We start from the raw sequence: 24,749 nt of genomic DNA, 5'->3' as shown, positions 1-24,749 counted from the left end.
GGTATTTGCCCCAATTATCTACCAACTTTCGATGAGTATTACATGCCCCCACATAACTGAGCCATTCTACGGTGGACTTCTTTTCTTTCATCCTAGTACGTACATTCGATCGATATCGACTTCTCTTATATCTCTTACTGCTCTTGTCTAATTTTCGATTTTGGGTTGCTGCTCGCGTTGATTCACTGGATTTGTCTTCATTTGTGTTCTCTTCACTCCAGGATACATTGTCATATGACGTTGTACTTAGCCTCGAGGGTTTTGTTTCTTGATTTGAGCTAATATGCAAGTCAGATTCCCTTTCAAGCTCAGAATCAATTTCTGTCAGCAATTCAGTCTCTGAGTCACATTGTTCACAGTCTTCTGAGGCACTAGTAGCTTGGATGTCATTAATGTCACCAGCGTGTGACTACTATCTATCCTTTTTGTTGATTTCTTTCTTATTATCTATTTACTTTCACTTTTTGGAAACACCCCTCGGGAAATCTAACTGCCCTGCATTGCATAGCTAGTGTGGAACTGTCCAGAGGGAGTCCAGGCCTGAGGGCAAGAGAGCACTAAGGTTGGACAAGGATTATGGTTAGCCAAGTGGGGTCATTGACTAGCCAAAGTGGAATCCTTTGCTACAGAGGCTACATTTCAGTTCTGGATGTGGCCGCAGTGTACAAAGAGGGTCGGATGACCTAGAAAGATACAATGGCAGCATCTCCTAAAATTTAGGGAACTGCTATTTTGGGACCTGAAAATGTGTTGGCGTCATTACCTCCGGAATGACAAAGGGAACATTTTCTTACTCTGCCGTGAAGTCAACTGGGCAACCGGTTGGGATATTTTTAGGCGGCAACCCCGAAACGGGAAAATGCTTGTAAAAGTGCCAAGTGGCACCTTCTGGTGCACTTGCCTTATGCAACAAGAAGTGGCGCTGAATTTGAAGAGGGGAGAGCCTCATTTTCAGATTTTGTCACAGGTTAAGAGCTATGGAGTGCTTGCTTTCCCTCTTATGCACAGTGCGGTGCCAGGAGTGATGCCCTGCACGCTACGCACTGCCCTCTCTCTCCCCTTTGGCAGTATGTTATGCCCCTCTAGTGGGCTCTTCATTTGACCAATGTACAGTTGTGTGGGTTCATGCGCGATTGCCGAGGCAAGAGCCTCTTGCACAGGTACTGGATTAGCTAGCGGCTAATCCCCCCGCAGGTACAGGTGAATTCGGAGAGGTTTCACGCCAGAAATCTCGTCCGATTCAAAGGGCAAGTAGCCCTACAGGTGCGGGAGCTCGAGGACTTGCTAGGGATGCGACCGGCACGCGAAACGGAGCCCGAAACAGTGAATTACAGCCTGCTGTGTATTTTTGCAGGTTTAGGGTTTTGGCCCTAAACGGACCCTAATACCCCCAGGAGGTTCGGGGACGCAAGGGGACCGTTGTACAGGCGATCTGGCGCATTTTCAGGGCTGAAAACAGAGAATTCAGCGTGCTGCAGATTCTCGCCAGGTTTTGCAAAGTGCCCGTATGCGTCGGGAAAGTCAGTCAATGCGTGGGAATACTGACCGTGAAGGGTTCTAGTACAGTTATGCTGCCGAAATCGGGCTGGAACAGTGGAAATTCAGCCGAGTTTGTGCGGGGCAGCTTGTAGGAACCACAGCGTTTATTCCCTCTTTTGAACAATAAAGAAATACCGAAAGGGGCGCCTAAGTTAGGGGCCAATCTGGTGTCCGTCTACTCATACAGGTGCAATCTAGCAGCCTGTATCCCTCTCCCCTTTGATGTGTCTTGAAAGTACAGGTAAAATAGACGACTAATAATGGGTGAAAGCTAAATCAAGGTTTAAAGTAAAGTCTACCGCCCTTTTTGGATTGAACAGGCCGGTTTCATGGTTCCATCGACGGGATTAAATCACTTTTTCCCATAGAAGTGAGCCTTGGGCAGTTTTCGGCTTGAAGACACAGGGGATCATAGACCAGACACAGGGAATTGCAATTATGGCTGACAGACCAGATGATGTGACTGAAGAGGTTTCCTCTTCACAGGGTCAACAGACACATGAAGTGGGTGAGTCCTCAAGACCACCACAGACTGATGATGATATATTCAGGACCCAGTTGGCTACTGCTGTGGCTATGTTCACACAAGTAATGCAGAATCCGAGGTTTTTAGCCTTTCTGCAACCTCCTGTTCCGTCTCAGCAAGTTGGGTCACTGGATCATATTCAAAAGCCTGTTAAGGCTCGAGCACAGGTGATTCATACCGCACAGTCAATGGAAACACCTGTACACTTGACGGAGAACATGCAGTCTCCACAACGTATGCCTAAGGTGCAAGAACAGGTGGCTGAGATGCCAGTTTTTCAAGCTGTACCAATTCAGCCCGCCACCTTTCAGCAGCCTATAGCTGGTTCTAATGGGTAGGGAAGCAACCTACAGGCTATGCAACAGGTCTTCCCACCACCTTCAGTACACCCTGGCTATTTTGGAGGTGGATCGGTATTCCAGAGCATGGCTGGTCATGCACCTGGAAATCAGTTTTATACGCCAGGAACAGTGTTTGCGGGTGCTCAAACGATGATGCCTAACCCCATGTACAGTGTCATGGGTATGCAACCAGGGTTTCAAAGCACTCAGGGACAATTTGGGATGCCACTGGCAAATTTTGGTATGGCTGGAATTACAAATCAGCAGCCAAATATGGCATTTCCAGGTCAAGTTAATAGCGGCCAAGGAACACAGATGAACCCTATTAGTGTTCCCATGTTTCAGTCACTTCCATATGACAATTTAACGCCGCTGGAGAGGCCAACTCCGTACAAAGAAGGTGGCAAAGGAGTGTCATTCACGACCTTTACAGGGTTTGATGACAGGAAGAAGGCTCTTTCATTCCTCCAGCAGTTTGACAAGGCCTATGCAGGGGGAAACTTTACAGAGGCTTCAAAGGTCCGCAAGGCAGCCACTTTCTTGACAGGGAATGCGGGACAATGGTGGACAACTTTATTGCTTCAAGGGCAAGCTCCGTCCACATGGATTTACTTCAAGCAGATTTTTGCAGCAGCATGGTTATCTGATGATTTCGAAGCAGATGTCATGACAGAATGGCACCAGCTTAATGCTGCCACTTGCAGAAATCTGGATGATTACAATCGGAAGTTTTGGAAAGCTCTACTTCCAGTAACTTCCTATAGGTTTGTGCCATTGACAGAACAGATTGAAAAATACTGTTGTGGCCTACCTAAAGGATTGAGAAAGTACTGTACGAAGACAAAAGTCACTACTTTGACGCAGCTCATCGAGGTAGCAAACACTGGCAATGGTTTGCTCAAGGGAGAAGATTGTGAATTTAACACTGGCGTCAAGGCAGGATCAGGCAAGAAAAATTCGGCCAAGAAGCACGTTCCCAATGAGGCTCCTAAAGGGACTCAGGAGTCGGCCAACACAGGGAAAGACAAAGCTACGGCTGAATCAGAAAAAGGACCAGCAAAGAAATGGAAAAGACGTTTTCCTCGCAAGTCAGAAGAGCAAAAGAAGGTCCTGAGGACAGAGAACAAATGCTTTATATGTGAGCAGCCTGGCCACATTGCTTAAACTGTCCTACAAAGAAAAGGCCAGCTGATTCTGAAGACAAGGAGGACAGGAAGGGAAAGAAGCCCATGGCTGGTCTAGTGCCAGATATGGTGGGCGACAAGCCAAATTCAGATGCAAGTGAGCTTTGCAGAGCATGGGGAAAGGTTAGGGATCAAACAGTGCTTATCTTCTTTGATCCAGGTGCCAAAGCCAACTTTATTTCCCCAGAATTGGCTTCAAAGTTGGGAATCAGACCTGAAGAGATGGGGTATACAGCAGAGGCAGGTTTGGCATGTCCTGGCCATACAGAGGCTGTGACACCCATCATTGGAAAGTTGCGTCTACATATCCAGTCCTATGTAGATGCTGAAGAATTTTACATCATGCCACTGGACGGATGTGATGTGTTGTTAGGTATTCCTTGGTTATTTCGTGTACAGGGAATCATGGATGCCTACAACAAAAAGATCACTGTACAGAGCAGGGGAAAGACTCACATTCTGGATGTAAAGCTTAAAGGGGAGTCTATTCCTACTGTATCAGCTTCTGCTATTACTTCTGTAATGAAAAAGCATCTTTCTGCGTACTTGGTTTTTGCACGTGAAGTGTCAGATTGTGATGAATCAAATTTATCTGTGCTAGATAAAGAAAGGTCAATGTTTTTACAACAGTATAGTGACTGTTTTTCCGATTCATTACCGTCTCAATTACCGCCAGAGAGACCCGAGGACCATGCGATAGATTTGGTGCCAGGCTGTAGCCCACCAAATAAGCCTCCGTACAGGGTTAGTGCGGCTCAGCAGAAAGAGATAATGGGCCAAGTACAGGAGCTGTTAGAAAAAGGGCTGATTCAGCCCAGTTCATCTCCATTTTGTTCTCCAGTATTGTTGGTGCAAAAAAAGGATGGCTCATGGCGTATGTGCATCGACTACCGTGCACTGAACAAGAATACCATCAAGAATAGGTTCCCTATACCTAGAATTGATGATATTATGGACAAATTAGAAGGAGCAGCTATGTTTAGCAGGATAGATCTAAAGAGTGGGTATCATCAGATCCGCATTAGATCAGAGGATGTGCACAAGACTGCTTTTAGAACAACGTTTGGCCTTTACGAATTTTTAGTGATGCCCTTTGGTCTCACAAATGCTCCTGCTACGTTCAATAGGATGATGGACAGAATTTTCCGTCCACACCAGCAGTTTGTTGGTACATTCTTTGATGACATGATAGTCTACTCAAAGAATGAAGAGGAGCATAGGCATCACTTGGCCATTGTGTTCAAAGAGCTACGCAGTCATAGGTTGCTCATCAATGCAAAGAAAAGTGAGTTTTTTCTGGAAGAGATTCACTTTCTGGGACACATTGTCTCAAAGGATGGTGTCAGAATGGATCCTGCAAAAGTCGAAGCGATCAAGTCATGGCCAAATTTGAAGACGGTGCATGATGTCCGAAGCTTTTTGGGACTATGCTCCTATTACAGAAGGTTTATCCGAAATTTCGCTGAGATTGCTTCACCTTTACATGCTCTTCAAAAGAAGGCAGTCACCTTCAGATGGACACAGAAAGAGATTTCAGCTTTTAATCTCTTAAAGGAAAAGATGACTTCAGATCCAGTCATTGTGTTGCCAGATCTTAGGAAGTCATTTGTGGTCCAGTGCGACGCCTGCGGTAGTAGCATTGGTGCTGTGCTAATGCAAGATGGCAGGGTAGTAGCCTATGAGAGTAGAATTTTGCAAGGGCCAGAGATGACCATGCAGGTCTATGAGAAAGAGTTACTGGCTGTGATTCATGCGCTCTTAAGTTGGAAACACTACCTGCTAGGTGCAGATTTCGTTGTCCAAATGGACCATCAGACCTTGCGATACTTTTTGACACAGACAAAGTTATCTGAAAAGCATATGCGATGGGCAAATATCTTGTCCATGTTCCATTTTCAGATTGTGCATGTGGAAGGCAAGAAGAACGTTGTGGCTGATGCCTTGTCTAGGAAGCCACAAATTTCAGCTGTGTCAATTCCTTATCATCATGAACTTGATGATATGAGAGAACAGTATGCAAATGATGAAGATTTTGCAAGGGTCTTCGAGCAACTAATGGATGGACAACGTCATGAACACTATCTTCTTAAAGACGGGTTCATGATGATGCATGGCAGATTGTGTGTCACAAAGCCATTGCGACGCAAAGTTATGGAAGAGAGTCATGTCCCACCGTATGCAGGGCATCGTGGTATCGATGCTACAGTTAAAGCGGTTGAGACATTCTTCTATTGGCCTACATTGAGAAGGGATGTGGATGCCTTTGTGCGAGAATGCCTAATATGCCAAAAGGTCAAGTTTGACAGGCAAAAGGCACCAGGGTTATTGCAACCACTACCTATTCCAGATAAACCATGGGAAAGTATTGCTATGGATTTTATCTTTGATCTTCCAAGAACGCAGACAGGAAATGATGGTATTTGGACCATTATTTGCAGATTCAGCAAACAGGCTCATTTTATTCCTGTCAGGAAGAAGATAAAGCCAGATCAGATGGCACGCTTGTTTATGAGCAATATTTTCAAGTATCATGGCATGCCACAGTCGATTATTAGCGACCGTGATCCACGCATGACTAGTTTGTTCTGGAGAGGCTTGTTTGAGAATATGGGCACCACGCTCAAATTCTCTTCGTCATTTCATCCTCAAACAGATGGGCAGTCAGAAGAGGCAAATTCTACTGTCCTAGATCTGCTGAAGTGCTATGTGTCAGAGCATAAAGGAAGGTGTGAGCAGTATTTGCCATTGGTGGAGTATGCATACAATAATACAGTGCATTCATCAACTGGCAAGGCACCCTTTGAGATAGTTGAAGGTGGCAAGAAAGTTCCTCCCATACTGCATACAAAGGACAAGATATTTGAAGCAGATAAGTATGTTCAGGACATGGATGAAATGTACAAGAAGGTCAAAGTGGCCTTAGAAAGGACTCAGGCAAAGCAAAAGAAAGCAGCTGATCGTCACCGTCGTGAAGTGGTATATTCACTTGGTGATTGGGTGCTTTTACGCTTTGAAAAGGCAAGGTTAAAGAAGATGAAGGGCAAGGAAAGAGTGTTTCCAAAGCTCAGCATGCGTTACTATGGGCCTTTTCAAGTATGCGACATAATCAGTGATGTTGCATATAGGCTGAAATTGCCTGACAGTTGGAAGATTCACAATGCGTTTCATGTGAGTCTTCTCAGACCCTATGTGGGTGATGTGCCAGAAGATATGCCAGCTGAAGATCAGCCGGAAGTCGAGGAACTTGACGAGATCTTGGTCCCTGAACAGATTTTGGCACACAAAGAAAGGAAAGTGAAAGGCAAGGTTGCTAGGCGTTACTTGGTAAAGTTCAGAAACTATCCACCAATGGATGCTAAGTGGATGGAAGAAGGTGAACTTGCAGAGTCACCAACTGTGTTATCACTTTACCTGGAAGCCTTCGCTTTGCAACCTACCTTGACCCCTTGAGTTTCAAAGCTACATGGATTGTCAGTGTGACAATGGCTTTTGAAACAAATGATGTACATGGTATTTAAAGTGAGCTCAAATCAAATACCTGTTACATGAATGTTAGAGCTGTACAGATTGTCAGTTTGGCAATTGCTCTTATGGAATGTCCAAAAGTTTGATTAGTGCTATAGAAGTGAGTATTTCTTGTCAGTTTGTCAAGGATACAGTGATTGCTTCTATTAAAGAGTACATGTGTAACTGCATTCTTAAACTGTCGGTTTGGGTATGCTCGAAAGTGTTACGGGATCCAACGTGTACTATAAGACAGTGGCAAAATGTGTAGCTACCATTTTGTCATTGGAAAGTTAGTGACTCAAAACAATGGCAGAGTGCGAAGCTACCACTATGTCATTGGGACAGGGTTCACACGCAGGCAATACATGAGTCGACGAGGTGTTGAATACACCAGGGTTGACAATGAGCATGTATGTGTCGTATATGTGTCGACAGGTGTTGAATACATCAGTGTTGACAGTAAGCATGGACGACATAGATGCAAACGAGGACGTTTGAGATTTCAAGAGGGGGGTATGTCACCAGCGTGTGACTACTATCTATCCTTTTTGTTGATTTCTTTCTTATTATCTATTTACTTTCACTTTTTGGAAACACCCCTCGGGAAATCTAACTGCCCTGCATTGCATAGCTAGTGTGGAACTGTCCAGAGGGAGTCCAGGCCTGAGGGCAAGAGAGCACTAAGGTTGGACAAGGACTATGGTTAGCCAAGTGGGGTCATTGACTAGCCAAAGTGGAATCCTTTGCTACAGAGGCTACATTTCAGTTCTGGATGTGGCCGCAGTGTACAAAGAGGGTCGGATGACCTAGAAAGATACAATGGCAGCATCTCCTAAAATTTAGGGAACTGCTATTTTGGGACCTGAAAATGTGTTGGCGTCATTACCTCCGGAATGACAAAGGGAACATTTTCTTACTCTGCCGTGAAGTCAACTGGGCAACCGGTTGGGATATTTTTAGGCGGCAACCCCGAAACGGGAAAATGCTTGTAAAAGTGCCAAGTGGCACCTTCTGGTGCACTTGCCTTATGCAACAAGAAGTGGCGCTGAATTTGAAGAGGGGAGAGCCTCATTTTCAGATTTTGTCACAGGTTAAGAGCTATGGAGTGCTTGCTTTCCCTCTTATGCACAGTGCGGTGCCAGGAGTGATGCCCTGCACGCTACGCACTGCCCTCTCTCTCCCCTTTGGCAGTATGTTATGCCCCTCTAGTGGGCTCTTCATTTGACCAATGTACAGTTGTGTGGGTTCATGCGCGATTGCCGAGGCAAGAGCCTCTTGCACAGGTACTGGATTAGCTAGCGGCTAATCCCCCCGCAGGTACAGGTGAATTCGGAGAGGTTTCACGCCAGAAATCTCGTCCGATTCAAAGGGCAAGTAGCCCTACAGGTGCGGGAGCTCGAGGACTTGCTAGGGATGCGACCGGCACGCGAAACGGAGCCCGAAACAGTGAATTACAGCCTGCTGTGTATTTTTGCAGGTTTAGGGTTTTGGCCCTAAACGGACCCTAATACCCCCAGGAGGTTCGGGGACGCAAGGGGACCGTTGTACAGGCGATCTGGCGCATTTTCAGGGCTGAAAACAGAGAATTCAGCGTGCTGCAGATTCTCGCCAGGTTTTGCAAAGTGCCCGTATGCGTCGGGAAAGTCAGTCAATGCGTGGGAATACTGACCGTGAAGGGTTCTAGTACAGTTATGCTGCCGAAATCGGGCTGGAACAGTGGAAATTCAGCCGAGTTTGTGCGGGGCAGCTTGTAGGAACCACAGCGTTTATTCCCTCTTTTGAACAATAAAGAAATACCGAAAGGGGCGCCTAAGTTAGGGGCCAATCTGGTGTCCGTCTACTCATACAGGTGCAATCTAGCAGCCTGTATCCCTCTCCCCTTTGATGTGTCTTGAAAGTACAGGTAAAATAGACGACTAATAATGGGTGAAAGCTAAATCAAGGTTTAAAGTAAAGTCTACCGCCCTTTTTGGATTGAACAGGCCGGTTTCAATTAAGGTCTTCACTCTTCGTATCCTCAGAAGACATGCATTGCACTTTAACATATTCATTGGTGCAACCTGCAATATTTCTTCACTCTCGGGTGTTACCCAAGTTGTTCCTCTATTGCCCCAAGTGCCTATGATTGCTGCAAGGTGTACCCAATCAACGTTGTCCGACTCAGCCATTCCAGGTAGGACATCTATATAAGGTGAGTCTCCTCCAATATTTGTGTCCTTTTTATATGTGTAACAATACTTCAATGGAGCTGAGTGAATTGTGATGTCTCATCGTTTGTCAATTATAAACTTGTTCCCTAAAGGGTGCACTCGACCGCCGCTTACAAGATCACTCGGATGACGGAGACTTGGAACTGTAAGTAGACGTCATTTCTAGACCAATCATGTACCATTTTTGCTTCCCTCATGAAAGGATGCCCTAAGATCATCTCAAATGACATAGGATGCTTGGAGAAGTCCATAACGATGAAGGTATGCCTTGCCTTGTGTCCAAGGATCTTGATCTTGAGATCTTTCAACATTCCAATAGGCGTAACGCTATATAGATCCATTGGCCATTTTTACCACTGCGTTCGTGACTTTAAGATGAGGTCTTCCCATAGATTCCCAACAGCTTTTTGTTACAATGCTCATTCCTACACCACCATCAAGGATTCCCTTCACAGTTAATCCTTTAGTAATGATTGGTAGGGTTGCATTAGATACATCGCCTTCAAAGTATTGCCCCAACTTAGCTTTCATCTTGTTCTCTCGGGATTGCATGTGGAATGGGGGTTGGCATTGGGTTTGGCATATGGGCGATACTTGGGTTCCAAGATTGGTACGACGTTGCGCCATGTGGTGGCCCAAAGTTCATATGTGTGGCCCTAGGCAGACGTAGGATGTGACATGTTAATGCTAGCTGGTATGGCTCCACTAGAATAGGGGCTTGGATAGGGTGGTCGTGGAGCATAAGTTGTCGAAACAATTGGGGGTGTAGGGGCTACATGGGCATGAGGGCCAACAGGTATATTATGATTGATATACACCTGTAGGTATTGCTGTAGACAATGTGTTACTAGGTAGCGGTGCTTTACTAACGAATGAGGTCCAGGGTGTACTTTTTGCCATGCTGATTACTGGGGTAGGCATATTAGCCGTAGTGTCTTCGAGGGAAAGACGAGCTAAATTTGGAAAGGTAAAACTATTGCTTGTGGGCTCAGATTGTATCGCGACTCCAGGCGAAACAACATATGAAGGATCCATGGGACTTACTGAGGGAGTCTCCATTTGTGATAGGGTCGGTTGTTTCGCCTTTTCCGTATCCAAGAATCTCATAGGACCCATCGAAGGAATGTTATTTCCCTTGTTTTGCCTCTCCAATTGGACAACCCCATGGATGCCATCACAGACCATTTGTTGCCGCTCCTCTAGACTTGTGGCACTAGACGTGGATTGTACAACCTCTAACCAATCCACATGGTATGTGTAGCCCGTGTACAAGTTGGTCAAAGTCTCGGTCTGCAGGTCATACTCCCAATCCTCAGTGAGAAATATCCCCTCTAAGCCTGGAGTGTTGGAGGTTCCCCTTGAAGTGGAGGCATTATGGTTCCCTATGGTCTGACTCTCAGTGACTGCTAAAACTAGGGAGCACTTGGTTGCCTCATGCCTATCAAACTTGACCTTTTGGCATACTAAGCAATTGCGAACAAACTCGTCCACATCCTTTTTGAGCCTCGGTCAATAGAAGTAACGCTCAACACCCTTCAAGGTGGTATCTATGCTGCTGTGGCCCGAGAAAGGTGGACAATGGCACTCTGTCAAAACCTTTTTCCTCAAAGGTTTGTAACACACAACATCGTTTTCCGCATGAAATAACCGTCTCGTATGGAATAGCCTGCAACTATCTCCCCACTCCGTATTTGGTAAAAGATGTCTGCAAAATCAAGAGCTGTGGTGTACCGATCTACCTTATCCTCGAAGCTTGGATGATGTATCGTGGAATTAGCTAGAACAAAGGGCTTGCGAGACAACGCATTTGCCACTAAATTTTTCTGTCCTTGAACATGCACTATCTGGAAATGAAACTGTGACAAAATGTTAGCCCATCTCATTTGCTTTTCCAAAAGCTGCTTTTGCGAGAAGAAGTAGCGTTAACTCTAATGGTCTGTGAAGATAGTAAAGTCGGCTCTGAGTAGGAAGTGTCGCCATTGTGTAAGAGCATGGATAACTGCCAACAACTCTTTCTCATAAATCTGTGCAACCAGTTCAGGACGTGAAAACATCCTGCTCTCGTAAGCAATTACATGGCCTTCTGGCATCAAGACTGCTCCCAAACTGCGACCACAAGCATCCGGTAAACTTCAAATGGCTCCATTTAGCTTCCAAGGGCACTGTTTACTATCTTTAGGAGAGGTTTTGACCCTGGCTTTCAGATTTTACGATTGCCATGTGGCTATTTATTTGTAGTTTTTACAGTTTCCAGATCATTGCCTTCAGGCCTGCTTTGTAATCAGTGATGTACCCCATAATCAGCACATGTGGCCATTCTGAGGGACTTTTCAAGTAATAGAAATCAGTCTGTCTTGTTGTGTGTGTGAGAGAGAGAGAGAGTGCAGTGGGGGGGGGGGGGAGGTAGATTAAGCTTCTAAAGTTGTCTCTCTAAGAAAACAACTTCACGCTTGAAGAGAAGATGAACATGCACTGAAAATGAACACATTCCTTACAAGAAAATCGGGACCCTTAATGTAAAACATAACAATCTCTCTAATCTCTTTGAGTCTCTCTGTACCGACACGTGCTTTTACAATTTGGCGTTTCTAGCCTTGTTTCCGCTTCATGCACATGGACATTTCTGTTCCCTTGGTGTCCTCCATTTCAGTGTCCATTCTAGTTTCTTGGTAACCATGCTCTCTAGGTTTAAGTGCTCAAATTTTGCGGTGTCTACTAGCATAAGTTGGAAGGGTTCAATCTTCAAAAGCACGTAACCTTGCAGGAAATCGGAAGTGAAAGTCTTGAGATGGGACTGAGTGGACTTGGGGCCTCTATGGTTGGTCCCTTGGGTGGAAGTGGCCGGGCTGGCCTTTTTCGTACACCAATCTCTGGGGGGGTTCAGAGTGCTACATCTTCTCATGGATTACCATCTCCTGCTCTAGCAGTCCGAAATCTAATGGAACAAGTAGGTGGTTGTGCAGAATCTTCAAAATGTAGTTTTACCTTCTAAGGTATAATGCCAGGGATTTTGTCTTGCAAGGTCACTCATTGTGATTTTTTCTTTCTCAGGCACGCTTTGCACATCTCTGCACCATAATGTCCCATATGCATCATCGTCGACGGGGTTATCCTTTTGGCTCTTTAGTCGATTTTTCGGCTGATTCTCTTGGACGTACGTGACATACATCTTATAGTCAGTAAATTTCATTGTTGATTTGTCCAATTTCCACTGCTGTGCAGATCCAATATTTTCCTTATCTCCATTGGCTATACACACAAGAAATGTACTTGCCGACCCAAGATGCACACTTGTAGTCCAGGTGAGCTAACTGAACATGTCTTGCTATTTCTTAGGCATGGTGATGCATTGAATGTAATGCACCTGTCTTGATGTAATTGGCTTGTGATCTTTCTTTGTCGTTACAAAGTGTGTTGTGGTTTTAGGGTCATGGGAGGGTGCAAAAAAGATTTGGTTTTCATGTGCATTGTGCTAACAGATACCTGGATGGAGTGGGCTCTCTAATGCAAGGGTTACCATTTTTGGAGATGTGTATCCGCTTCCAAATGAGCAACAGGTCCGTGAATCTCAATACACCAAAAGCATGAAAATTCTGCCTATATAAATTTATCACATTATTTTGCAGCAAGATCACGTTATTCATTTTTATCTACAGAATTGTGGCTTGCTAATTAGAGTACCTTTTTGCCTCGTGATTGTGATATTTGGCTGAGTGTTTCCTTTCAAGAGTCCCAGGCTCACGACTCCATCATTGTCATGCAAGTCTTTGATTTTTGGTCTAATGGTAACCTAGTCAGGAATGTGCATGCACCAATAGCTGTACCTTGTGCTGTACATATTTATCACGTTTCTGATGTATAGAGGTATGTTCAATCATTGAACTGTTGCATTTGAATGAAAGCTGGTTATTTGCAAGAGGAGGGCATTCTAGATGGCCTAGGAATTCTATTTGAACGAGCTAGAGGGAGTTGTAGTAGGAAACCACATCCAGTTTTAAGGGAGGCCATCTCCACACCACTCTCATACCTTCTAAAGCATCATTATGGTTGTGGAAATATGGGAGCATTCGTGTTGAAATGTATGCAAGTGAGTAGAGTGAAATCTTTTCTATGAATTCATCATAGCAACATGGGTGCCTCTTGTATTGGCATGGTGAGAGTGGTTACAGTGACATCAAGTGTGAGGTAGACTTGGATGTATCTTTTTATGGAGGGCTCATAGGTAAAATTTTAGGGCTTCCCAAGTTCACTGGGCACATGGCCATACAATGTGGTTATAAAGACCATCCATGGTATTTATGACCAAGAGGGGGTTCGCATGAGAGAGGTACATATCCATGATATGCATAATCAAGAGGGGTATTTATAAGAAAAGGATTAAGCTAAAGCTTCGCCTGGGTCAAGGGTCGCTAATAGCTGCTCTACCTCTTGTCAATAAACTACACACAGGGAGATCACATGACCACGATGGTCTAGTTAATGAGCATTTATGTCATGCCTAAGATACATTGGCACCTTTGTTGGTACACATGTTAATAGAGCCACATGCGAAGGCTTTCTTGACAGTTGGATCACTATTATTATTGTGCTGATATTGAAGGTTGGGAATCTTACGGTTCCTAGTCATTGTATTACTATCATGATATAGCCACATATTGGCCAAGCTTTACGCTTATGTGATCAAGCATGAACCGATTCGTTGGGAAGAGAGAGGTTGTCCGAGGAATGTCAAAGCGCTGCAAAAAGTGTGGTGACAAGGGAACACGCGGCAGAGGGACAGGAGAAGAGGAGAGAGTGTAGCTAGAAATTTCACAATCTTGGACACCCCAAGACGAGAATTTGACACGACACACGAGAAAATCACTTAAAATAATTCACAATTTTGAAACTTGAGTCGACACGGCCTGGCGTAGTTCCATGCCCAGAGGTATTGGCCCCAAAACCTGGCACCCCTTTCGGTATTTCTTTATTTATATTAATGCTTGAGCAAAGTACAACTCCCAAAGGGTCCTCTGCTCTCAGACTCTGTGTCCACATGCTCTGTAGAGTGAGGCCCCTTGGGCTCCTTTTATTCTTACAAGGGATGCCCAAAAGCAGAGCCCCAAAAGCTTCCAAACTTAAAAACAAAGAGTCCCAAAAGCAACTGGCTCCAAAATCTGGCCCAAAAAGCATCAGCATAATTTGCGGAAATCCATACAGTCCGTACAGATGTCGACGTAAATTGCGGAAAGTTGTACATGCTGCCACGTCATTAGTTGTCAGCGTAATTTCAGGGTTTGCCGTACTGTTTTGCCACGTAAGCATCTGTCCGCGGGTGGTCATGCCACGTCATCATTTTGTGACATACCCCCCTCTTGAAAGAATTGTAATTGTAATCGCCCTCGATTATGCTTGCAAAATCAGACAGAAGCCAAAAACCAGTTCAGTAGACACTGACTCTTAAGTACGGATGTACTAGACGACACAAATCCAGCACTTGTACAAAGACGACAGTCACATCACATCACATTCAAATCGCATTCAGATCACATCACATAGAATCTAGGAGCGTGATCCTGGCGACGTATTTAGCAATCACATCTAGATTCGCACTGGACCTCACCGATGTCGATTTAACTAATCCATATCGGGATCACGTCCATGGATTCCATTCTAATCTAGGACTATGATTCTTGGGAACGTATTTAGCAATTGCATCTAGATCTATCCCAAATCTCACTGATATCGGATTGACTAATCCCATATTGCGATCATGTCCATAGATTTTCAAGACCGAAATGCTGCAGTCATTTGGTCAATCATTCCATTTGCACTCAAGCATTGTCATGTGCAAGTAATCATTTCTGGGGATCCCAATCCATCTTACACTGAGTTCATACTAAACAGAGTGGTTCAATCATTCAGTTCTAGCTATGTGGCCATCTAATCCCACAGGAATTCTTGATGCGCTCACGACAGTTCCAATGAATTAGTCATGATTCAATATTCATGATTTGTTATTAGGTTCATTCGAGAGCTGTCATTGCTCCAAAATCATCTCATTCTCTATTTTCACATGTTATCTGCACACAACTAGCAAATTCTTCCAAAACATTAATTTTATACATAAATCAAATTCATCTTCGGAAATCCCTATTTCAAAGCTCTTCATTCATTGAACATGCAGTTCACAAATCACATACTTAGTTCATACTGAACACAGTGTTTCAATCATCTAGTTATCTCATCTGTCTAGAAGTCTTGATGCACCTAGATCCTTGTGTAGCCATCTCATCTTGCAGGAACTCTTGATGTGCTCGCAACAATATCTAGTCATCTCATTTATATGGGAATCTTGATGCACTAGAATCATCATCATTCATTCAAAGTTCATGATTCTTATCTTGGGTGATCGGGTTCATTCCGGAGCTGTCATTGCTCCCAATTCGTCATCATCTTATTCTCAATGGGGAGTTAGCTTTATGTAGCTATGCGTTGTTCTTGCTGGAGCTGTCATTGCTCCCTATTCGTCATCATCTTATTCTCAACGTCACCTGCAAAACAGGCAAAATTTTAAGCAATTGGTTCACCTCGTTGCAAAAGAGTCGAGGTCTAGTTCCATGTTTCCAAATGCTTTCATATGCATGTTCCTCCCTCCTACTAGTTATTTGCACACAAACAACAAGATATCCGTATCCCTTTCAATTTCCTTTCCAATAGATGTTCTGGAGCGAGTATCTCCTCGCCCTGTAATGTCTCCTCTGAGAGGTGTTATCTTTGTTAGATTCTCCACGAGAACAATTACACAATTTCCAAAGTGCCCAAGTGCCGTGTTTGCTCTTTGATAGGACCTGTATGCTCTGAGAGGTGTTATCCAAGATTCTTCAATAATAATTTCCAAAGTGCCCAAGTGCCCTCTCTGCTCTAAGAGGTGTTATGCTTGATTACATAGATTACATATTGAAGACATAGATTTTTAAATAACAATTTCCAAAGTGCCCAAGTGCCCTGTCTGCTCTTTGATAGGACCGGTATGCTTTGAGAAAAGCACTCGCCTGATGCTCTGATACCACTACCACAATCTTGGACACCCCAAGTCGAGAATTCGACATGACACGAGAGAATCACTTAAAATAATTCACAACTTTAAAACTTGAGTCGACGCGGCTCGATGTAGTTCCGTGCCCAGAGGTATTGGTCCCAAAACCTGGCGCCCCTTTTGGTATTTCTTTATTATGTTAATGCTTGAGCAAAGTACAACTCCTGAAGGGTCCTCTGCTCTCAGACTCTGCGTTCAAATGCTCTGTAGAGTGAGGCCCCTTGGGCTCCTTTATTCTTACAAGGGATGCCCAAAAGCAGATCCCCAGAAGTTTCCAAACCTTAAAAGCAAAGAGTCCCAAAAGCAACTGGCTTCAAAATCTGGCCCAAAAAGCATCAGCGCAATTTGCAAAAATCCGTACAATTCGTACAGCTGACAACGGGAATTGTAGAAAGCCGTACAGGCTGCCACGTCATCAATTGTCAGCGTAATTTCAGGGTTTGCCGTATTGTTCTGCCACATCAACAACTAGCCTCTACTGCCACGTCAGCATCTGTCCACGGGTGCTCATGCCACGTCATCATTTTGTGACAGGAAATCTATGTCGTGCTCTCCAACTGTGTAGGGAGAGTGTAGGTGTGCAAGTGCTGGACTGAAACTCAAGACTCTAGACTCGATGATTCATATGACTCATGCCATGCCTTCCCCACACCAACTGAGCATATATACAAACCAACAGCTAGTAGAAATATCTCTAAAAGTCGAGCTACGCCTATCTCCAAACTTGGTGACGGTGAATTGGTCATGGTGTCTTCTAGACCACCACTCCCTCTGTTTGCTACGTGGCATTGCCCAGGCGAGAGGCCAAGTTTAACTTCCTGTCCAATGCAAATCACACTATAGCCTTGCTATAGGTTGCCCGTCACAAGACCACTCACCGTTCCGTACAATTTCTGCTTTTCTGCACTCTGCTTTTCTTTTTGTTTCATTATTGTCTTCAGAGGAAAATCGACGGCCTCTTGCCATCTTGAGTGAATCTCATCAAGCGAGTAATCCTTCAGTTGATTCACATGTTTTGAGTCTTGGAGTACATGATTAATCTTTTCATACACATTTCAACCTGCAATTGACGTTTGTGCTACGCTCTATCGAGATTCCTATCGGAAAGTTGCCAAAATCTCCGTTGGTTTCTTTTGTTCCCACCCTGGTACCCAACTTTTCTTCACGTGGACTGTAACGGTTCTAGTCGGGTCGATCACTTTCCGACCGTTGAGTCGGAAAAGCGAGGTTGAGCCTTGAGGAGAAGACCGCTCGGCCATAGTGCTCGGGCGGCCGGACCAATGTGGATAGGCAAGCCACACTATAAGTAGAGGTCTGTGAATGATGACAAATCATTTTTTTCATGGCTTGGTGGTGATCTATTGACGAGATCCTCTCTTGGGTAGTTTTCCCATAGCGGCAATACAAAAGTGTAACATTGGTATCAAAGCCCAAGTTACGCTCTGTGCATGAACGAACCCACCCAACCTGAAGGCCATTAATTATTGGCTAATGAGTGGTTGTTGAAGGGATGAGTAAAATCTTGCGTCAACAAGGAAGAGAAACGGTGATCTCGAGGGGGCACCATAGCTCTGCGGGCGGAAGCAAGCGTGGGGCTTTTGGCTCTTTATCACTCTCGAGCTCTCTCTCTGTCACAAATTGGTGATGTGGCATGACCAATAAGTTGTTCCAACTTGGACAACTGCTGAGGGGACACTAGGCTTAAAAAGAAAGCTTAAGAACCTGTTGACGTGGCTGCTGTAGAGACGGCTGCGATTAGCGCTGACTGCTGTATGGACTGCCGCAAAACGTGTTGACTGCTAATGTGGCATGTCGGTACGGAAATTGTACGGAATTCCGCTTTTGGCGTTGCTGGTATTACTGACAGCTTTTGGATCAAGATGCTTTTGAGTTACATGCTTTTGGGGCTCTGCCTTTGGCACCCCTTGTAAGAATAAATACACCCAAGGGGGATCTTACTTCTCGGAGCATGTGGACGCAGAGTCTGAGAGCGAGCACCCGCGGGAATTTTACTTGCTCAAAGTTTAATATAAAAGAAATACCGAAAGGGACGCCAGTCTTTGGGGCCAATACCTTTGGGTCGGGTACTTTGCCGGGTCGTGTCGACTCTCTCTCTCTCTCTCTCTCTCTCTCTCTCTCTCTCTCTCTCTCTCTCTCTCTCTCTCTCTCTCTCCAGAGATACAGACGACCGCGACTGAGGAGAGGAGGAGCTACACAGCATCGACGGAGACTACAACAGAAGATTCGAGCCATACTCTCTCGACATCCAGAGTGCAGATGAGGATGGATCCTCACCATTTCTTCCATCTTTGTTTCACACACTGTTACATCCAGTTTACCGGGTACCTATTGTATCAGCTGCTACACCCACGTAGTTTTAGATTGTAGTAGTAGTAGTAGTATTTTGTTCCACTTCTAGTTCTTTTCTAGTTCTTTTGTACCCAGACATGGTATTAGATTCACTATTTTGTAACTGATTGGTCTCATAGGTCATTTTGGCCTTTTGGAGACGTTAATATAACATTTCATTTCATTTCATTTCTCTCTCTCTCTCTCTCTCTCTCTCTCTCTCTCTCTCTCTCTCTCTCAAAGCTCAGTGATTATGAAGTTTCTATTCGTGTGTTGCTATTGATTTCTCGGTTGGAGTGTCCAAGCCGGTTACACTCTCGCCTCTCTCAGCTCACGCCTGCCGCTATCTATTCTCCCACTCTCTCACGCTCGCTTCCTCTCCCGCTTGCCGTTGGCTGCCTGGTCGATGCTTGCCACCACATACCGCCTTATTGTTTAGTGTTGCTGCCGTTGCTGCTTTGTTTGTGCCGCCCCTTTGTGCTCCTGGTTTGTCGCTGTGTGCCGTCACCCACAGGTCCACCCGTCATCAGTCCCTGTTCACGCCGCTCGCTGCAACTGCCAATTATTTGTTGCCGCCTTGCCCTGCCCACCAACGGACTTGCGACACCGCCTTGTTGTCACTTGCTGGCTGTCATCGTTTGCAACAGTAGCATCGCACGTCGCCTGTGCAGCGCCACATCGCTGCCAATATCCTGTTGGGCCACCCTTTCCGCCTCCAACTGACCATTGCGTCACCATCTCACCGCACCGACGCCCTGCATTGCCCACCCCGTGCTGGTCTTCGCCCGTCAACTCTCTACAATGCCACCGTGTTTCTCTTGCCTCCCTCCAATCGACATGGCCGGTCACAATCTACTTACACAGGAAGCATAAATTTAATTACAATTATAAGTAAAGAAGGGGTAGTTTCCACAGCCTACAAGGGAAGGGGTTGTGGGAGGCCAGCGACAAGGAAAAAGCAAAGTGAGGATTTTACTTGCCGAAGCATTCCCTTTTTCGTTGTGCTAAGCATTCAAGTGGCGTTCTAAAGGACGCTTGCGGCTTCACTTGCGCGAGCAAAAGAGAACGTTCAAGTTATAGAGGCCTCATTGGATTCAAGCTATCCGGAGTGCTTTCAGCTACATCGGATTTGACTACGAGCTTCATCGGATTCCACCGTTTGCGAGCTTCATCGATTTTGTACACGTCCGACTCCCGCAGAGGACATCTCGACATGCCGCCGATTGCTAGCCGAGGGGGGTGATTATTTTGTTCTTGCTCATTGTTCTTAGCATTTTTGTACAAATCTCCATTTATTTTTGAGTTAAGTGCATTTATTTGCTAAAACATAAAAATAAATTCTGCACACCATAGTGTGTCCCCCACCCCCTTCTAGCTCTTTAGGTTTTCCGAGCTTGTTGTCATCGATTCCGGGCTTAACTCCATTTATTTGAGGGGATCAAATATGCACAGATCTATGATGACATCAAGCGTTGTGGTGCGTGAGATGAGGCAGATAGGGTTGGGGAAAATGAGAAAAAAGGGTCAGGGTTTAAAAGAAAAGTGTTCCGTAGTGAGAGGCAGGGGGAGAGGATTGACCAGGGTGGTTGTTGGACTAAACAACCGCGACCATTTGAAAAGAAAAGAGAGGCCGAATTGCAGAAAAAAGAGAGCTATGTTAAAGCGTGAAAGAAAAACTGATGCTTTAGTTGCAATGATGTAGGGCACACCAAGGCCGAATGCCCAAAGCTCAAAGCTAGCACGAGTGGCAGTGAGCCCACGAGGGATGGTAAATCCTCTAGGTAGTTGCACACAGTATAAACGCTTCCTCTCAGTTTCGGAGAGTTCAAGGAGGTGATAGTGTGAAACTGGCCCGTAGGGCGGTATACTTTTCTTTTTTCCGAGAAAAAGATCCTTCTATTAGTTAATGAAACTGCCCATAGGGCTACAACCGCCTCTTCGAGAGAGGGCTGAAACAACCATGACGCGGAAACACTCCCAATGAAAAAACACCAAATGTACAAAGAGGCTAAATCAAGACATGGGAGGAGGGAAAAGCCACACAGGTGGACGGTAGTGTCATCTGAGTACACCCTGGACCATGGTGTAAAAAGGCCCAGGACGCCAGAGTCGAAGGAAAGCCTCTCTGCGCTCCCGCATGCGGTCGGAGCTGCCCTGGAGTCTCGCGAGCTGTCCTCTGAGAGTGTGGATCAGCTCTAGCCGAAGATTGCGAAGTCTCTGCTGGTGGTACAGGGCGAGCCTCAAAGATGCGGAAGCAGCGGGCCCGCCAGATGAACCAGAGTGTCAGGCCACTGATGAGCTCCCAGCACTCCTCTCTCTCACTGCACCACTCCTGTGGAGTAAGCTCTGTGGCAGGCTGGAGTGTAGGTCGCCCCCCTTGCATCGCTATCATCCTGTTGGTGGAAGATAGCTCAAACTGAAGTGCCGGGCCCGTGAGGGTGGACCAAGCAGCTGCTCCCCAAGTCTACTGCCGGGCCGTGGAAAGAGCACGCATCAGCCGAAGAACACGAAGCCACACCTGCTGTGCCAAAGGACAGTCCCAAAGAGAGTGATGCTGACTCTCCACAAGATGGTCACAAGCTGCACATGCGGTCGAGAGACCACAATGCACAAGCCAGCTCCCAACTGCTGTAGCTCTTTGTGCGACCAGCCACTGAAACAAGGTGGCTCGCCTCGGCTGTCTGGAGTCCCACAACCTCTCCCAAAAAGCTGCCAAGAACTCAGCTGTGAGACCCTCCTCCTGCCAATGAGGTGCTGCAGCAGGGGGAGCCTCTCTCTGTGATGCCAGTATGTGACGTCCCAGTCGAACAGTGTACTGAAAGAAAGGGACACCTAGGTGGCCTGCAGAAGAGAAAGGGCCCCTCCAAAGCCACTCTCCAGGATCCCACTGTACTCGTGCCAGTGGACAGCTCTCCCAAGCCCACAGTCTCCAATGTCCAGTCTCAAGAGCTGCTGGGTCGGGATCGATGACGCAAGTCCTCCCAGAGATGCCCACCACCTCTGAAAACAGCACTCTGCCACCTGCGGGGCCTCTATTGCAACTCGCTGTAAGCGTCCCTCACCCAGTAACTCGAAAAACAGGGAGGGAACAGTCTTTGAGCAGGCCCGAATTGAGATGAGAACCTCCAGTCGCGTGAAGGCTCCCATCCATCTGGGTGCTACAGTGCTACTGGCTCGAGAGGTGTGAGCCACTCAGTTGGAACTGCCTCTGAGATGTCCTGGCACATGCTCTGCACCCCTCTCATGCCCTGTAGCTGGAAACCCTGCAGCTCCTTTGACAAGCCTGAAAACTCTAACCAATCACCTAAAGAGCGTGCTGGACCTGCTGCCAAAGAGACCCCCAAGGCACTCTTACATAGAATTACAATTACAAGGACCCTAAAAAAAACTGTCGTTCGAAAGGCTTATCACCTAGAACGGATGGAGATCATGGTTAAGTGTGATTTGGTCGTTGACGAGCATGTTCCTTTGTGGGAGCTTTTGCTCCTAGGTCCTCCATGTCATCCACAGTTGAGATCTTGGTGACGAGTCCTGCCCTGTAGTTGATGAAAAATTTTCGTCAGTTCTCTTTCCTTAGGCTCCAGAAGCTGATGAACAGACTCATTATGATGGTGGAGCTGAGTCACAGTGCTGATGAGGACGATGAGATTCTTGTTGCTCCTGAAGGAGGGGGCAAACCTGTCTAATTTTGCAATCCTTATGTTCCATATTTTCCACCAGATTGGTGTACTCAAGGTACTATGAGGCATTCTTGGACGGTTGCGCAAGGTCGACACAGGTGGAGCATTAGTATAGGTAAAGATGCCCTTGGTCGTCAAGGATAGAGAACTCCATTTAGTTGAGGCTTTTCATAGTCGAAGTAGAAAGCCATGCAGATCACGATCGGCTCCATCAAGGAGGAGGATACTTGGGGGTTGTTTCTGAGATCTAAGAACCGGAAGGTCATTGGCGACAACTGGGTCTATAAATCAAGTACAAGTCAGACAGCTCGATGGTTTTTAGGAGTGTTTGCCGTATTCAATATCATTTTGTGGTTTTTATTCTTTCTATTTCGCTTTGTTTTAGTGCTACTGTCCTACATCTATGGAGCCATTAAATTTGTGTCATATATGCTTTCGCTATGTCATATGACAACCCTATGAGCCACACTAGCTAGATATATGCAGAAAAGTACCAAATTTGTCGCGACAATGAAATTCCAAGTTAGTAATCAACAACAAGACAATATCACAATCACCAATTTTTGGTTTCCACTTTTATTGGTTTTGCAGGAATGGGCACACAAAACCTACACTGCAAAACATCAGCAAGGTGCAACGCAACAATGGGGAAACTTCTATTACTACCGAATGGAATCCATCAGGTTCTGAACCTTTTCTTTATGGAACTGAATTCTTGCAGGTTTTATGAAAGGCTAACCTCTCTGTCGGATAACCTTTACATCCGTAGTACACATTCTGTCTGTCCACGCTCTGCTATTTTCTAGAGAAAGAATAAAATTATACTGCCATTTGGTTATTCTGAATTTGTGTTCTTCTTTATGCAAGTGATATTTATTTTATTGGAGGATTTGGGACGGTTGCCTGGGTGGATGTTAAGGAGTTTGAGGGTGTGCAACCTGATGTTATTGCTGCCAATGGGGCAGAGCAAACACTCAAGGTAACCCGATTTTCCTACACCTGCTTTTGGCCGTACGGACTGCCACGTGGCAGGCTGTAAAACGTGGCGCTATTTGCGGAGCTACATCAGCATTCCTCTTGTGTGCAATTTTTGGCCCAGCTTTATATTTAAGCTCGATTTTCTTATTTTGTTTGGTTGAGTTTGTTGACGTCTTTGGTCTTGTCATGACAACAGAAATTGAATACAAAATTTTCAAGACCTCTGAGAGATCGCCTGTCTATAGAGAGCGAAGTCGACGATGCTGCGTTGATATCTATAGACAGCAAGGGAGTTGATATTCGTGTGCGACAAGGTGCACAGGTCAGTAAATTTGGGGGATCTTCTAATCTGAACTCCCTCTGATGATGGCAACTGGACTGTTGACTCATGTTTTGAAATTTGTGTGCAGTTCAATGTCCAACGTTTATCATTTAATGTAGGCCATTCAGTCGAAACACTGGATCAAGCAGAGGCGGCACTGGAGAAATTAATGGAAAAGTGCTACAAGGGACCAAGGAATCTTTGAAGATGCCTTTTCACTTTTGGTTCATAGGGCTAAACTTGGTAGGGATAATGGACCATCCTTGCAAGACATGGTTCATATAGTGATGACATAATGGCCCACTTTAGCGTGTGGGTGAAGTTTATAAGCCTCAAAAGGGCTTGCACAGAAGAGCAGGTGGGAGGGAAGAATGTACAACCACTTCAAGTTACGTAGAATTTCTGACGATCGGTGCAACGGAGGGTTGAATAGAGCTAATTTATTTCTAGTGCCTAGTAGCATTTGCAGTCTAACCAAACACTGAACGAAGTAGACTCCTCTCAGGAGTGCAGTTAATTTCTGTATGTATACAGATACGAAATGGTATTGTATGTAAAATTTCTAGAGGTTTGTGATCCGTACCAATTTTCTTTTATAGTAAATTTCATACAAAGTTATCCTTGTAATTTGGATTATACACACTGCAATATATCTTGGTGCAGATTTACTGGTGCAAAAGGCACAAAAATGCTGGCATATTTTTATTTTATTTTATTTTATTTTGATAGCTGATTAGATTATGACTTGTCGGATTTATGTGGTAAATACCGATGTTTAGGCCTCCTGAAATGACTTTGTTTTATGCTTCACTTCTCAGCATAGTAGCCATGAAGTTCCCGAAATGGGAAGTTTTGAGACAGGTTTCATGGATTTCGAGAGGTTTCAATTCATGTCCATGTCCTAAATGCCATGCTAAAGGCTTTGTAAAAAACCTTAAAATAAATGTTAATATATACATGGACACTAACTAATCATGCACGTTGGGCATGTCAATGTAAGACATCGATTAGCTTTATAGTGTACTATGTCAAAGG

At 45.3% G+C, this 24,749-nt stretch overlaps 1 protein-coding gene across 2 annotated transcripts in view; it reads left to right on the top strand.

The window, feature by feature from the left end:
* LOC147443551 (non-canonical heme oxygenase HOZ, chloroplastic-like) overlaps positions 1-24,403 on the top strand; it is a 76,459-nt gene extending 52,056 nt beyond the window's left edge. The window contains exons 2-9 of one of the 2 annotated variants that reach the window (XM_086526348.1): positions 12,072-12,254; positions 12,359-12,413; positions 12,530-12,609; positions 12,787-12,864; positions 23,006-23,097; positions 23,282-23,393; positions 23,589-23,714; positions 23,803-24,403. In XM_086526348.1, the coding sequence (XP_086382474.1) occupies positions 12,072-12,254; positions 12,359-12,413; positions 12,530-12,609; positions 12,787-12,864; positions 23,006-23,097; positions 23,282-23,393; positions 23,589-23,714; positions 23,803-23,919 (843 nt within the window). In that variant the 3' untranslated portion in view covers positions 23,920-24,403. Of the gene's footprint in view, positions 1-12,071; positions 12,255-12,358; positions 12,462-12,529; positions 12,610-12,786; positions 12,865-23,005; positions 23,098-23,281; positions 23,394-23,588; positions 23,715-23,802 lie in introns of both variants that reach the window. The other variant, XM_086526347.1, reaches the window with a different exon arrangement.
* The last annotated feature ends 346 nt before the right edge of the window (positions 24,404-24,749 follow it).

This window comes from Adiantum capillus-veneris, chromosome 13 (assembly GCF_014529385.1).
Source record: "Adiantum capillus-veneris isolate H3 chromosome 13, ASM1452938v2, whole genome shotgun sequence".
Lineage (NCBI taxonomy): Eukaryota > Viridiplantae > Streptophyta > Polypodiopsida > Polypodiales > Pteridaceae > Adiantum > Adiantum capillus-veneris.
Note: the sequence above shows the minus strand (reverse complement) of the source record. Positions and strands in the feature narration are given on the sequence as shown.